This window comes from Bombus huntii, chromosome 6 (assembly GCF_024542735.1).
Source record: "Bombus huntii isolate Logan2020A chromosome 6, iyBomHunt1.1, whole genome shotgun sequence".
NCBI lineage: Eukaryota > Metazoa > Arthropoda > Insecta > Hymenoptera > Apidae > Bombus > Bombus huntii.
The window spans coordinates 6,244,714-6,261,081 of NC_066243.1; the positions used below are offsets into that span (position 1 = coordinate 6,244,714).

The 16,368-nt window shown below is 26.7% G+C and overlaps 4 protein-coding genes and 1 long non-coding RNA gene across 14 annotated transcripts; 2 read left to right on the top strand and 3 right to left on the bottom strand.

The window, feature by feature from the left end:
* Positions 1–1,403: 1,403 nt before the first annotated feature.
* Positions 1,404–6,291, bottom strand: LOC126866935 (bifunctional 3'-phosphoadenosine 5'-phosphosulfate synthase). 7 transcript variants are annotated; one of them, XM_050620959.1, is made up of 8 exons: positions 6,196–6,274; positions 5,505–5,571; positions 4,689–4,774; positions 3,798–4,601; positions 3,270–3,704; positions 2,976–3,185; positions 1,982–2,264; positions 1,404–1,834 (listed from the first exon to the last, which is right to left on the bottom strand). In XM_050620959.1, the coding sequence occupies exons 3-8, from the start codon at positions 4,722–4,724 to the stop codon at positions 1,740–1,742; spliced, it is 1,863 nt and encodes a 620-aa protein (XP_050476916.1). In that variant the 5' UTR covers positions 4,725–4,774; positions 5,505–5,571; positions 6,196–6,274; the 3' UTR covers positions 1,404–1,739. The 7 variants fall into 7 exon arrangements, 6 of the variants coding, with proteins under 6 accessions (XP_050476916.1, XP_050476918.1, XP_050476914.1 ...); XM_050620961.1 differs by lacking the exon at positions 5,505–5,571 and having other exon boundaries at positions 6,196–6,291; XM_050620957.1 differs by lacking the exon at positions 5,505–5,571 and having other exon boundaries at positions 6,180–6,285.
* LOC126866998 (uncharacterized) lies at positions 5,565–7,220 on the top strand. The gene is made up of 2 exons (XR_007690121.1): positions 5,565–5,986; positions 6,204–7,220. It is a non-coding gene; the product is annotated as an uncharacterized LOC126866998 (long non-coding RNA).
* Positions 7,221–8,284: 1,064 nt separating this feature from the next.
* LOC126866989 (nuclear nucleic acid-binding protein C1D-like) lies at positions 8,285–9,127 on the bottom strand. 3 transcript variants are annotated; one of them, XM_050621065.1, is made up of 3 exons: positions 9,058–9,127; positions 8,664–8,883; positions 8,285–8,564 (listed from the first exon to the last, which is right to left on the bottom strand). In XM_050621065.1, the coding sequence occupies exons 2-3, from the start codon at positions 8,875–8,877 to the stop codon at positions 8,392–8,394; spliced, it is 387 nt and encodes a 128-aa protein (XP_050477022.1). In that variant the 5' UTR covers positions 8,878–8,883; positions 9,058–9,127; the 3' UTR covers positions 8,285–8,391. The 3 variants fall into 3 exon arrangements, with proteins under 3 accessions (XP_050477022.1, XP_050477020.1, XP_050477021.1); XM_050621063.1 differs by having other exon boundaries at positions 8,664–8,945; XM_050621064.1 differs by having other exon boundaries at positions 8,664–8,962.
* Positions 9,128–9,297: 170 nt separating this feature from the next.
* Positions 9,298–15,520, top strand: LOC126866961 (coiled-coil domain-containing protein 6). Of its 2 annotated transcripts, XM_050621009.1 has the most exons (7): positions 9,298–9,908; positions 10,662–11,202; positions 11,752–11,887; positions 11,952–12,079; positions 12,208–12,302; positions 12,433–12,588; positions 15,297–15,520. In XM_050621009.1, the coding sequence occupies exons 1-6, from the start codon at positions 9,687–9,689 to the stop codon at positions 12,586–12,588; spliced, it is 1,278 nt and encodes a 425-aa protein (XP_050476966.1). In that variant the 5' UTR covers positions 9,298–9,686; the 3' UTR covers positions 15,297–15,520. The 2 variants fall into 2 exon arrangements, with proteins under 2 accessions (XP_050476966.1, XP_050476965.1); XM_050621008.1 differs by lacking the exon at positions 15,297–15,520 and having other exon boundaries at positions 9,299–9,908; positions 12,433–14,491.
* LOC126866984 (guided entry of tail-anchored proteins factor 1-like) lies at positions 15,009–16,301 on the bottom strand. Its single transcript, XM_050621052.1, has 4 exons — positions 16,081–16,301; positions 15,843–16,008; positions 15,526–15,593; positions 15,009–15,463 (listed from the first exon to the last, which is right to left on the bottom strand). The coding sequence occupies exons 1-4, from the start codon at positions 16,147–16,149 to the stop codon at positions 15,272–15,274; spliced, it is 495 nt and encodes a 164-aa protein (XP_050477009.1). The 5' UTR covers positions 16,150–16,301; the 3' UTR covers positions 15,009–15,271.
* Between the last annotated feature and the right edge of the window lie 67 nt (positions 16,302–16,368).

Consider the following 16,368-nt stretch of genomic DNA (forward strand, 5'->3'; position numbering starts at 1 on the left):
ACTTATTATAGTTAATTTAATTCGCGTTTTAGAGCAGTTGATCCATCGGAAATTCCAATAGATTAATATTCGCTCAGACGTAATGGAAGCTCCGTTTTGTTAGCCTCAACCAGCATTTGCTCTTATAAAAGTAATTTTTGGATAAATTCCTTTAATGGAAATAAAAGTTTCTTTTACTGTGCTGAGCTCTTTCTCAAGTTCATCCGCTTCCGCAATTAAATTTTCTTCTTCTCACAGTTCTTTTCCCGAGTTTAGAATTTATCATTTATTTTCTGTGTTTCAGATTAATATCTTTTGTAACTGGTTTATTCTCTTGCACGGGTGTATGTTTAGTTATAGATCTTCTAATAGCATTGCATTTTCGTTCATTCGCGACATTATTTCCTATTCCAAATTCGTTTTTATCTGAAATAGATCTTTCTAGCTGAATTATCAAAACGTACTTCTTATTGCTTAATTATTTACTTGTCTTGTTTCACCTGCATCTCTAAAATACATTTCACCATTTCAATTCTCATCAGGAAGTTGTTGTGCAACAGCTTCTTGACGAAGATTTTTCCAATATATGATATATATTTCTAACATAACTTTGTATGTTTAAAACAGAAATTATATTATAGAATTGGATATATTGTGCAATGAATGCTCAAGTGTTAATTCAAATATATTTTAAATATAAGTAATGTTTACTTATATTGTAAATATATTGTAGATTTTTATGCATTTGTATAAAATTTGGTAGTGCAAAATTGTACAAAATGGTCATACTGTGAAAAAATGTGTAAAATATTCAAAAATGTTTTCTATAACATTTGATAGATAAAACAATTTTTCACCAAGTTTCTACTCCTTTAATTATGTTTTCAAAAATATGAATTTGCATAAAAATCCATATTCTAGTTAAAATGTTTGCCTTGTTTTATAACAATACTTTCTTATATTATGGTAAATTAGACATTTTTAGTAATAAAATTTTGTTTCTTTATTGTTTCAAAATTATAAGTGAAATTTATTATATCTATATACGATTTTTATATATTTTTATATACATTTCATTACGATCATTTGTGATATATCGCATAATTATTTAAACTTTTACGATAAGCGTAGTTTTACTTATCGTACAATTACAATAAGTTATGTACTCGAATATCTCATCTTGTACAATTTTAACTTTTATTTATTTTCCTATATCATCAAATTTTTATTTGTAAATTAAACTAATATTTCATGGTGATAATAAAAGAATTTGAGCGTTAGATACTTTTGTACATAAAACATTTGTAAGTGTTTGAATATTTTTATCATATATAAATAGTTGTTAAATTTACATTTAAATTATACAAATTTCTTTTTGGACATGATATAATATACACTTCTTAAAATAGATACAATGAAAGATCATACTTGTATCATATATATTTTTATAAAATTTTTGTGAAAAATGTAATTGAATTTTATATTTACATAAAATAAAATTAAGGGATATACATATATATATACATACATTTTAAGAATAAATGCAAAAAGATATTAACTTATCTAAAACAGATAAATGCAGAAATCGCTGTGCTGTACAATTAAAATGTACAAATATATAAATGTATAATAATATTAATACTACATCAGGCATTAATATTCTTTACTCATTTTTTTCCAATATTTGAAACACTAATTTTACTCTATAAACACTTCATTCTAAAGTGTTAATAATTTCTAGCGATTTTTGCACTAAATATTTACTTTTCTAGGTTTTGATAATATTGTGCAAGAACAAACCATGCTTTAGGTGACATAAAACCATCAGGTGGATTTTCACCTGCTTTTGCTAAACCTATAACAAATATTTTAAATATTAAACTTGTGTTTTTTTAATAAATCAAATTTTTCACGTTTTAATATTATATAAAATTATATATATTGTGATATTTTATAAGTTATAAAAATATGTAATACACAGATAAGAGTATATTATACATACAACGCATTTTCGTCCCTGATATAAATTCAAAATCTTCTTTTCGTTTCTCATCAAAGAAGGACATTTTTTTATATTTTTTATCATATGCTGCAACTTTAAACGGTATGATTTCTAGCGATTGTAAGCCTCGAGCTAGTAAGAGAACTCGGGCTCCATGAGTAGGATCATAAAGATTCCCATCAGGTGTTGCATTTTTGTTAGGATGTAATATGCCAGCAGGATCTCTTCCAACGATATAAAAGTTAGCACCAGCGTTCATTCTTGCCTTTGCATGCCATTGTACCTAATAATGTATAAAATGAACATGAAATGAAATAACACTAGAAGGATTCTAATATGTCATTAGAATATAGTATGTATTTCTTAGAGTCAATGAAATCTTGAAACCTTATAACAGTAATGCAAAATTTTTGAGTAAAATATTTAAAAACTTGTTATAAGGTTCCTTTATTCTAGTTTTTACTTTTAGTTTCGTTTTACATATATTAGATCATTTTATAAATAATAACATTTTTCGGTAATTAACATATCTATAAGTAATTAATTAGTCATATATTTTCCTTTGTTTTCTAGAACTCTTTGCCATTTTTTTATTAAGCCTTTTATTCTTCTTTTTCTATCCTGACAACTTCTTGCATCAAATTCAATTTTTAGAAGAACTGCATTATTTATGAGATGACCTAATATAATATAAAAAGTAAACATATATGATGGCTACTTCAATTACTAGGTTTAAACTATAACTATATGAAATATGAACTTTACGTAGCACAAGTAGAAATAAACTTATAAACATAGTATTCATCACAAGATCAATAATGTAACTATGTTTATAGATGAAAAATCACTAATTTTGACAACATTTGCTACTAAAGATTAAAATGTAATATAGAAAAAACTATTATAGACACTATTTATATTATATATGCCTGTCATATTTTATTTTCATTATAATTATGTAACAAATGAAAATACGTTCATAATCAAAATTTACCTCAACTGGCCCAGCATACATCATAGGGCTTGGAAAAATTGCTAATAATGTTGAATTAGGATCTAAAACCCCTTCACTAAGTACAGCTTCATGTTGCAGAATCCTTGTCTGTAGTGGTACATCATCATCCTTCGTCCAACCACCTAGAGGATGTAACAATAAAATAGGATTTTTAAATCCTCTTTCTTCTAATAAACGTTTTTTAGTGTCCTAGAAATACAAATATAACATACTTATACATAAAATATTTTACATAAATTCTGTCGTAAATAATAAATAAATAAATGAACTTACTTGCATTAATAATGCATGACCCATATGTACAGGATTTCGAAGCTGGAATGCAAAGACAGTGTCAGCCTTCATCTTTTTGCATTTTGTTCTAATTTCATTTGGTGTAAGTCTGTATTGATCCAAACCATCATGCCATTTAATTCTCTCAATAACTTCTATATCACCACCTACTAACCAATCTCCAGATTCATGAATCATCTTTACATATGGGTGGCCTAAATTGTTAGTACCAAATTGCCAACCACATCTTTCTTCTTTTCTGTGATAATAAAATTCAGGCCTACGTAATATTGCTAGAGCTTTGTTTTTGTATCTCAATGTAAAAGACGAAAGTCCACTCAAACGTTCTTTATCTTTTGTATGTATTGCAAGGACTATTGGAACAGATTGATTAATTTCTCTGTCACCTTCACGGAGGCATTTTAGATGTTGAGTCTAAAAATATTTTATGCTTCTAATAACAACAAGAATTAAGTTTTTAACAGCATTGTTGTATTTCATGTTAATATATATGTATGTTGTATATACCTGGAGATATTGGTGTTCTCTCATGAAACCGGTAAGAGGTGCAGCCCAACCTTCTGCTAAAACCTGGAGCCATTGTACATCAATTTCATTAATTTCTAAGTTCTGAAGCGTAGCAGCTTCTGTTTTGGCAATAGATATTCGTGATTCTGGAATGAATAACTCCCGTATTGGCATTGCAGGTTTTTGAAGTACAGGTATAATATGCTGTTTCTCCAGGAGATCAATAACAGTTGCAGCTGATTCCTCTGGAGTACAGTTTTCAGTGACTACCACTAAATCAGGATTTATTGGTCTTTCATACATTTGGTCTATTCCAGTAAAGCCTTTGATCGCTCCTTGACGTGCCTTTTTATATAATCCTTTGGTATCCCTTGCTTCACATACAGTAAGAGGTGTATCAACAAAAACTTCAAAAAATGGAAGATCAGACATTTTATGAATTTGTCTTGCCATTTGTCTATCCTCTTCAAATGGTGATACAAAACTACATAAACAAATTTGTCCACTATCAGCAAATAATTTAGCTACTTCTGCAACCCTCCTTATGTTTTCTTTTCTATCTTCCTTGGTAAAGCCAAGATTGTGGTTTAAACCACTCCTTACGTTATCTCCATCAAGTCCATAAGCAGCAATTCCGTGATCAATTAAAATTGCCTCAACTTGAAAAGCTATTGAAGTTTTGCCAGCACCAGAAAGGCCTGTTAACCAAACTGTACAGCCTCGAAAACCTCTTATACTTCCCATTGCTTGTCCACGTTTTGCTCTTGATACATGATGTGCTTGCTCCAATACATTGCTACAACTCTAATAAAAAAGATTCTTTATATAAGATTGATAAAGTTTATTAAAAGGCATTAAGATGAAATGTATTTCATCAAGGTTTATACGTACCGTCATCAGACGTTTATTTGGGATTTCGTTTGACATAACTGTTTTAACGCGATCGCGATGAGACTGGTCAACAATTGGCACTGAAACTTTAATATAACCACCAAATGAGATACGATATATGAATATGGATAAAGGTATAAGAAAGTGTGAGAATGTTTGAAGATTAAAGGTATTGAAATGAATGTTTTGAAGGTACCGAAGTGAGTGTTTGAAAAGCAACAATATGAATAACATTAACAGGAGCGTTTGACAACTGACGACTGAGGACAACTTGTCCGAAAGATTATCGTAAGACATCTTGTATAAGATATATTAGCGTAAAACACGCGAATTGGTTGGTCAAATATTTTCAGAATTTGCAAGGGGGTTAGTCAATTTTACATAATTAGATATTTCACTTTTAGGGGGTGGAAGTGACCACCCCAACCGTCGAACCATCAAACTAACCGTACTTTCGCTCTCAGGCTTAGAATGTATGGTACGTAACATATCCTACTGAGAAATTTATAATATCCTACACGAGAAATTTCACAAGTCTCAGCCAGTGACCGTAGCAAGGAATAAACCCTTATAAATCATTCTGGACAATACATATTGGATATAAAAAGTGAAAAGGGAAAATCCCATTTCCATGGCTATTGCAGGCAAATGTTAATCTTTAAACCGATGGAAGAAGTATTCTGTGGCTTCATAAAACTATTGTTGTTAGGAATCAAAATGTAAAATATAGCAGTAAAAGTAAAGATGAAATTCTGATACGTTGGATGGAATGCAGTATGCGATAAAATCGCGAATGAATATTAGCTGATACAGTACCTTTATTATGTCTTTACTAGTTTTAATTTTGTATATAGGGCCTTTTTGTCACTATTATCATTCGCAGCTAGAAATATTTGGATGACAGTTGAATTATTTCGATGGGTGCACATATTGATATTATTAATTTTTTTGTTGGTGAAGAAAGGATAAACGTAAAACGGTATTCTTATGTTTACGTCATCTTTGTCTTCCATACATTAAATTTGACAAATTAAAGTTAAGATATCTCCTAATTTAATGGTTTTTTTTTAGTATAAATAGAATATTCTTGCGTAAGGAATGATGAATTGCGTTGATTACTGGATTAAAAAAATACATGATTTCATTTAAAAAATCAAAGTTGACCATCCTAAGCACTTGTCGCGTCCATCCATAAAAAAAACTAATAGCATCAGAACATGCACCCTTCGAAACCATCCCATCAAATCATTTCCCGCTGCAAATAATAATAATGACAAAAATCAAGATGGTAATTTCAGGTGAGACTCCCTGTATTTATGTATGCACTTATATACTATACGTGGCAAACCGATCAAGTGAAAGATATAATTTTAATAAGTATTTAATAAAAAATAATTATCTTTTAATTGTCAAAGTATCAAATTTTAATTGTATTATAATAATTACACGTTTTCAAACAGTCGTCATTAATAGGAAATATTTATAACTAACAATGAAAAATATATACCCTGACAGCAATGCACAGAACGAACCACGCTGTAACGTGGCCGTAAGCTAAGCTGTAACCTGCAAGGCTGTAATCTGTAACGGTACACATACGCTACTATGCTATATACATATCTATAAAACCAGTTTGAGATACTAGCGCTTCAACAGATGGTGCATCAATTAATAATTTTAATATATACTATACTATTTCTTAATCATATGTAACACAGAATAATTCTTGTTCATTATTATTTTAAACAATGTATTGGAATTATTGGAAGTTTCATGTAACTTTATAAAATGTGAAATTATGTGACAATATTTCATAATTAAACTGTAGATATTTACGAACACGGCTAAAGAAATAGGCTTTAAATGGAGATTCGTTTTTATTATTAAAAATTATAATGAGTACTCTACTTTGGATATCTTATATATTTTTGTATATTGTGCGTACTCTTTGTACCTTTAAATTTTCCGTAAGTGTACAAAAATCTGCAAAAACTCTGATTATTACCTATATTTTTACTAGTTCTGTCTAGGAAAATATTAAATAGGCAAAAACATATTATCAATAGCACTTTATTATGTACCCAACATTTTATTCAAAAATAAATGCTTAAAACCTCATAAAAATTAAATGTGAAATACAGTTAAATATAACATGCAAGTAAAAATCTATTGAAACAGGATTTTAAAGATAACATTAAATGTAGATTATAATCTATATTATAGTGATTGTAAGTTTTTTATTTTAATGTTATATCTTATTTTATTAGACATTTTATCTATTATGTGTTCTATATATATGTGTAATATGTTTGTATGATTAGGAGAATGATATACTTTTGCATTAATATTTCATACATTTCTTGGATTACATTTCATAGTTGCAGAATACATAGGTTGTTCAATTGATGCAAAAATGTCATCTATATAATACCACAATGTATATTTTGATTTGCTATCATGAAAATTTGTACAGATTAAAAACAAAGAAGTTCCAATATAAAAGAATATCTGAAGAATAAGATTTAACGTTCATTATATGAAGTGTCTCAATAATATTGTTAATTTCTCCTGCAAAATATTCATTACTTCTTTCATTATGTTCTAAATAAGATCATATACTTAATCCTTAATAAAATGGATTGTTTCTTTCTTAACAATTACATATACATAATTATTTATATTATATTATGAAAAACTGTAAATTTTTATATTACTTACTTATTTTTTGATATAGCATCATTTTTATCTTTTAAAGATAATATATCTCTATATATACAATATATATATAACTATAGTTGAAACACATAAATCTTATGTACAAGAAGTATTTTCATTTTTATTGCAATTTTTATCATCTTGGAAAATGCATTAGATATTATTTTCTCCATTCTATTACCTCTTTAATTTTATTATGGTTATAATATATTTCTATATATTTATTCCTTATATTATATTCTATATATTATTTCCTTTCTATATATTATTCCACAGGGTGGTTGGTAACTGGTGGTACAAGCGGAAAAGGGGTGATTCTACGCGAAAAAAGAAGTCGAAAATATAGAATAAAAATTTTTTTTTTAATTTTTTTTTTTAATTTTTCCATCGAGACAACGATCTACAGTGAGATCCGTTATAACGAGACGTGATAAAGTGCACGCGTACCGAGCGAAAATTCAAAGTCGATTTTCTCGAAAACAAAGCCTCAAACGACAAATTTTTATTCTATATTTTCGATTTCTTTTTTCGCGTAGAATCACCCCCTTTCCGCTTGTACCACCAGTTACCAATCACCCTGTATAATGAAAATAGACATATAAAAGCATTTATTATTGAAAGTAAATTTCTGTCTTTTATATGTCTTGCTGCTATAATACTGTTTGTGTTATACCTCCTATTCATAGGTCACAAGGATATAAACAGTCACTTTAGTAAACAAGTATGAGATAAAGTTACTTTCTTTTTCTTTAAAGGACACATGCACAAAACTTAATTATTTGTCTATGTAAAAGTATTATTTATATAATTTTTTATACAATTAATTTGTCAGACTTAACTTATTAAGAAAATATAAAGTATTGAATAAAATAGATTCAGCATTATACATAACGTCATGTTTAATATATTTTTGTTTATACATTTAGGTCACTACTTAATTTATAAAACAAATTTATTTACGCACAATATTACATCCATTATTTTCATATCATTTTTTTTTATTCTTTATTTCCCACAACCCATTCCTAACAAATCTTTGTGCTGCATCCTTGTTTACACGAGGCATAAATGTGTTCTTGTCATTAATTTGTTTTGCACGTGTCATAGACCTCTTTAAACGGTCATTTTCTGACTTTATTTGATGCTTTGCTGGGTCGATTCCTAATTAGATACATATAAAATGAATACAATAAAAATCATACAATAATTTATTTTATTTGAAATTATTGTACAATTATACTGCTTTTATTAGTACTTTACCTTCTGCACGCAAATACATCCAAAACACACTATTTAGGCAGTAAGACATCAATAGATTATATTGTATTTTATTTGTATCAGAAAGTTTTTCATATACTGCTGGATTTGCGGCATATTTAATTGTATCTTGAATTTTCGTCGTTGCATCACGGTATTGTTTAACTTTTGCAATAAGATCTATGTCATGCGATAGTTCTTCAAAATCTGCATCCATATTTATCTAAGGAGGTTATAATTTTTCCTTATGTACATACACCATAAAAATTTTATAAGGTAAATAACCTATAACAAAAGTCAAGCTAAAAAATACTTATCCTTTATTCTCAGTCTCAAGCTAGATGTTTAACATGGTTAGAATTTCAAGTTATGCGATAATATCACGGATAATACTAACCTGACTCGCTTTATAATCATATACTTGTTACGATACATACACGTGTGTTGTACATACAGATATATATTACCTAGAATTCATATATTTATTATAAATCTTTTGTTAACTAGAATTGCGGTAGAAATAAGATAGTTAAATTGCCTATACACATTCAAAATTGTAATAGATATAAATTTAAATGTAATAAAAATATAATGAAATAATAATAAATATTTACTATAAATCTATATAGTTTATAATTGATTAATCACTTAGAGTTACAACAATTCCCTAACTTAATTTTCCTATTATTTAAAAGATTAGTATGTTATTTAAATATGCCAAGAATGTAACAAATAAATTCTTTAAGCTCTGGGGAATTACAGTTCCAAAATATACTTGACATCTTCTTTGCAAGTACATAATTCATGGAGAATCAAACAGCGAAACAGCTGATTCGTTTTACTGTAGAGCACATGTCGTGGTAGAACGTTATAATATTACGTTATTTTTCATGCAAAGTAATGAGGTTTTAACAAAAATCTAAATACTTGCGTCTTAAGAGAAACATATTATATGTATTTATCTGAAGGTGCGATGAAAAAGAAAGGATTGTAAGTTGTTTTTAAAGAAATTTTTGTCTAAGAAAAATGGCTGACCGTGATAGCGCATCTGAAAGCGACTCAAGCTCGATCGACGGAGGTCCGATAATGATGCCACCGTCTCCTGTAACTAGAGAACAACTTCAAAAAAGGATTGAGTCGTTACAACAGCATAATCGTGTTCTTAAAGTCGAGCTAGAAACATATAAATTAAGAGTAAAAGCGTTACAAGAAGAGAATCGTGGTCTTCGGCAAGCCTCTGTCATTATAGTAAGTTTCTTCTATATTTTTGCTAAATAAATAATGTCTATTAATTTGCTAATTACATATGTTATTTAGTACAGAATATTTTTTGAAAATATATATTTTACTTTTGGATACTCAAAATATTTAATTTTAGGTTAAATTAGAAACATTTTCTCAATATAAACTGTTTTTTATATAGTATTATTTCATTTTATAATCTATTTTATGTAGTCATAATTTTTCATACATTCATTTTATATGATTTTGTTCCAATCTTCTGTTTTTGTATAGTTTCTTATAATTTTTTGTATTCAATGTATTAAAATGCATATAAAATTTAAATCTATAAAATGATTTCAGCTTTATATAATTTTACTACTATAATAAAAATTAGATATAAAAGTCTTTTCTTAGAGTAAAATGATTTCTTGATTATAAAATAAACTACTTCTGCATTAAAAAAAGTTATAAATTATTTTTAATTTATGTATTTAAACAATATTTGTTGTTTTTATATTATTTATATTATTTGTTTGAAATCTAATAATTGGATAATAGAAGTAATATTTGTATAGTTAATACATTAACGAAATTGTTTATAAAATCATAATTACAAATATATTTTTCAAATTAGAGAGGTTTAAAATGAATTATTCAACTATTGAACTTCATAATAACTTTGTTATAGTTGATGGAATTTGATAACAATTTTCAATCTTTAATTATGCACATTTTCTATTGGCATTTTGATCTTTTTTTTATTGGATTATATTATAGCAAGCTAAAGCTGAGCAGGAGGAGGAATTTATAAGTAATACGTTATTAAAAAAAATCCAAGCACTTAAGAAAGAGAAAGAAACATTGGCGCATCATTATGAACAAGAAGAAGAATGTTTAACTAATGATTTGTCAAGAAAATTGAATCAATTACGCCAAGAAAAATGTCGATTAGAACAAACTTTAGAACAAGAACAAGAATGTCTTGTGAACAAATTAATGAGGAAAATAGAAAAACTTGAAGCTGAGACACTTGCGAAACAAAGTAATCTAGAGCAGTTGCGTAGAGAAAAAGTAGAACTGGAAAACACACTTGAACAGGAGCAAGAAGCATTAGTAAATAAATTATGGAAAAGAATGGATAAATTGGAAGCAGAGAAGCGAATGCTGCAAATAAAATTAGATCAACCTGTATCAGATCCTGCTTCACCAAGAGAAATCAATAATGGTGATACTGCTACTAGTTTAAGTGCACATATTCAAACTCTAAGGAGTGAAGTAGCCAGACTAAGACATACTTTGTTCATCTCACAACAAGAACGTAAGAATTTTTATCATATAATTAGATTTATTTGTAGTAACAAATATATTTTAAAATAAGTTTTTATAAATATAATATTTTTATTACATCTAGAATTACATAAATTAATTTGATTATTGGAAAGAAAAGTAAAAATAGTGACACGAAATAATTTGATTGATGTATTTATATTTTGTTATTAGCTTCACGTTTAATATAATATTATGCTGTAACAGCAATACTGTATTATAGATAATTAGAACCTTGCAATTCTCTTATACAGTGCTTAAGATATTAATAAATACAAAATTAGAAGTAGCAAACTAAAAAAAAAGAATTAAGAGAGAATAGAAAAGAAAGATTGTAATAGAATAATAATTGTAATTAAAGGAAATAATTCATAATATAAAGTAATTATGCATATATACATATTTGAAATGATAATAGATATCATATACGAAATCATTAAGTTTGTAATAATGTTGTGAATTAATTAGTAATACTAAAATCATTTAATTTTTTTGTTTTTGTTAACTAACATTGTTGGATCTGTTTGTATTTTTGTATTAGATACAGAGAAGATGCAACGATATGTAAACGAAGAGAAACAAATTCGTGAAGAAAATTTAAGACTTCAAAGAAAATTACAGCTGGAAGTAGAACGTCGCGAAGCTTTATGTAGACATCTTTCCGAGTCAGAGTCCAGGTAAATAATACTATATAGATTGTACAAATGTTTTAGTTTTATTACAAATTCATCTATTTGTTAGTTTGGAAATGGAAGAAGAACGGCACTACAATGAAATTGTGATGTCTGGTGGAAATATAAGAAATCGTACTGTTTCTAGTCCAGTGCCGTACAATCCTTCACCTAGTTCCTCTAGACCACTAAGTCCAGGTATAATATCCTTGTTTTATATAAAAATAAAGTAAATTTTCGACTTTTATGTTTCAATATTACGTGATCCCATATTTATTATTTGTATAAATTTATTTTATTAACATATCAATATTATTTGTGAATAGGTTCATCAACCAGAGAGGGATTCAACACAAATCGATGTTATGCTTGTGGTCAACCTACTACAATTCCATTTGCAAGTTCATCACCACCTTCCACTGTAAGTTACATTTTATAGTGGTTAAGTAGTCAAATAATCAAATAGTATTAAGTAATGTATAAATGTAATTTATGTGTATGAAACATTTAAAAATAACATTAATCTGAAATATTATATTATATTGAAACAGGGTCACATTGTAACATCATCCAATAGACGCACATCAGATAGATTTATTAAACCTGCAATTCCACCAACTATTGTAAGTCCAAGTGGTCCGCCAATTGCCGCTAACACAGCTACAAACGCAACTAGCGGGTCACCAATGGATATTACTAAAACATAAGTCAGTTGAATTCATCTAATAACAAATATTTCATCGTGTATTCGTATAAAGTACTTTTTTGTTGATGCATTTTTGCTATGTGATTGTATGACATACTCAAAAGTTATTTTAAAAAGAGTTTCAGTTTTCAATATTTTAATCATTTCATTTTACAATCACAGTATAGCGCGCATGAATTAATTACAGAATATTCATAAAAATAAATAGTCTATAAATTGCTCTATACTTGGTATCAAATCGCTTAAATCTTTCTTGAAACATAAAATAGTATTTATATAAAAAAAAATATTAATATAAATCACATATGAAATTCTGAGCTGCTTCAAATAGACTAACAAAATGAAAATTAAAGGAAAAATCGCTCTTCTAATTTCCTTTGTGTGTATTTTATTATTATTATTAACTTAATGCTTCTTTTTTAAATCTTTGAAATAGTAATACAAGAGGAATATTTTTTAATTTAAGTACTTAGGTAATAGAAATAAATACTTCTGTAATGGTTACTATGTAACTTATTTAAATTTTAATATTTTTTTCTTATAATGTTAATTTTTTTGTAACATTATATGGCATAATATAATAGATAATAATATAATTTTGTTCAAGTTGCACAATCATAATTTCGTATGATTAATACTTATAATGAAACTAGAAGAGCGATAATATATTTAAAATTAATATGCCTTAAAAAATATGCAATTATGATTAAAAAAAGAATAAATAAAGTTATAAAATGGAAACTTTTTAAATTCTTTTTTCCAAAGAATATTGGACTTTGTATTATTTTAAATATGATTGGTTTAATATTTTGTATACAATCACATAATGTGAGTATTTCATACGTAAGCATTTGTATGCTGTGTTTCAAATCGACGAAACTAATATTGTGAAATAACATCTACATGACATTGTTGCATTTAAATGCAATCATATTTAAAATGAAAAGATTATTATTATCAAATATGTTTCAAATATTTTATTGTGTTAGCAATGTTCCAAGTATTAATTGCATATTTCTATTTTTCAAATAATAATTATTTAATTCGATTTGTCAGACATGCCATTATTTCATGCATGTAATATTTGTTCCATTTTAAAACAATAATATATAAATATTGTTTTCTTTTTTTGACGATATTTGTGTGTTAGTCAAATATTAAATTAGTATATTTTGCTCTTTAATCACAAAATTTACCATTTTGTAACATGTGTCATGTATAATATATTTTCAATTGATATTTATATGAATGTGATAAAGTAAAGCATAATAATCTTGTGCTACATTTTATAATAATTTGAACATTATTATTTACTATTGGTGCTCAAAATGTCACGAGATTTTTCAATTTGTTATTAACAATATGTTATGGACAACATTTTTGTTCTTTGTCCAGTAATAAAGTAAAAGATATACAATTCAGCTTTTTAGTTTAAAAAAAAGGAAAAAAAGAAAAAAGGAAAAAAAGAAATAAATTTAGCCTTCGCATTATAGAATTTCTTCTATGATACAATTTATATGTGTAATATTTGGGTATCATATGTGTCGCAATGTTAAAGCATAAAATCATTAAAAAAGATGCAAATTGATATCAGAAAAGAAGTTAACTTAAAATCGTAAGAATACTGATGATTAAACGGTAAATATTTAACTATAGTAATAATAACAAAAATTAATACTTTTTTTAAGCTTTATAAAATAATGTTTCTCGAATACTCTACATATGAATAAAACGTTGCTACATTATATGGAATATAGATGTATTAATTGTCATATACATATAATGAAATTTTGTTAAAACAAGTAATTATTACTTATTAATAGTTATATACAGATATATTTCATTATTACATATTATGTACTTTACTTAAGCTTTCACGAAATACAGTCACTTTTTTGCTATTATTTTTGTAAAATTTATTGTTATCCTTATTTAAAATAAATACTATATTCATAATTTACTAAAATAGATTAAGGATTTACTATAGTATTCGGATTGTAAAATTTGTGGTTGGAATGTATCATTTCGGGAGTATTTTGAATCGCTAAAACCGAGAATACTGGTTATTTTCCGCGTATATGAATGATTTAAAAAATTTATCCTGATGAACATTTGTCTGACAAAGGGCAGAACTTTAGAAATCCACGTAAACAGTTGCTGTAAGACAACTGGAAAATAAAAGGTAACCTAAACCTAATTTACTACTTCAGATGCATACAGAGTAAGCCGTACAGTATTAAGAACACCAAATTTTAAAAAACGTTTCATCAAAATCCATGAGAACGCCAACAAGTTGATCGAAAATTTTTAGGCCTTATTTTCGTGAAAAACGACCTTCATTTTCATCTTTAGCGACCTTAGAAATTTCTAAAAAGTAACATCCTAATCAAATATTTTACAGTCCCAACGCTATAATAGAAGTTATTTTAAAATATGACATTTATTTAAATGTTTTAACAAACACAATATATTTAGTGAACATTGTACAATTATTCATACAGCACATTAAGAAAGAAGTAAAAATTGTATGTACATTTTTAAAGTTGTTTCTATCTATACATTGACAGCTTGAGAGCTAAATTGTTTGTCATGTATGCTTATGCACAGCGAATAATAATTTATGTGAAAAATTTTTATTTTGTCATCTTATAACATCTAATTTTTATATAGTGCTACAGATGATATTATGTTATATCATTTCTTTTACAGGTAGCTACAACTAATCTTGCAATTATTAACCACATAAGCAAAGAAATTGAATCTTCATGATAACAAGGCCAGCTTAATAAACTTTGTATTGGCCATAGCATGCCTTTTGGCAAAATTATTACAGGTTTATTTCTGTATAGACACAGCAGAATCAACATTAATGAACCCTGAAAATATGTTATGAATTACTAAGTATGTTATATTATAATAAATATAAGCAAACACTTACGTTTAATATACGAAAACCATATGTTACAGATATTTGTACCTTCATTCTGGAAGACAGTCTTTCATTTGCTAAATAATAAGTACATTACGATTAAAAGTGTTTTATAAAATGAACTTGACAATAAATAGCGCAAACAAATGCAAAATTTATACAGAACAGGAATTCGATGAGATGTAACTATTTTTATTTGTTTTTGTATTCAAATAATTATAAATTAAAGATTTTTAATTGTTAACTTAAATTATTGCATAAAAAAATTATAAAATATAGATCTAATTTATTTCTTAATAATTGTATTAATTGTATCATTATTTTACCTTTTTCTTTTAATGTACTTTCTAATTTATTATATTTACGCTGAAGTTTTGCATATTTTGAAAATTCATCTACTATAGATATCCCAATCATTTCTTGCTTCAAATTAATCAAATCATTTCGTAATTCTATATCATGTTTGTTTACTGTATATAAACGAGATGTAATCTGCAAACGAATGACAATTTACAACAAATGTAATTAACAAATGTAATATGTAAACAATGTCCAGATACTTACATATTTTATTAAAGATGGGAAAATATATTCTAAAAGGCAACTTACAGTTGATATTATAAGTAAATTCATTTTATATTTTCAATAGGATAAATTTCATATTTCACAATATATTTTATCGGATATTAATCAAAATATAGCGTAAAATGTTATTTCTCGACTTTTAATGAAAGAGGCTTTAGAGGTTATAACATTTTCCAATTGCTTATGTCAACCTAAACATATGAAAAGATAAGTACTTAATAGATGGTCAGCACACGCTCGTGGGACAGCATAATTATACTAGGGAAT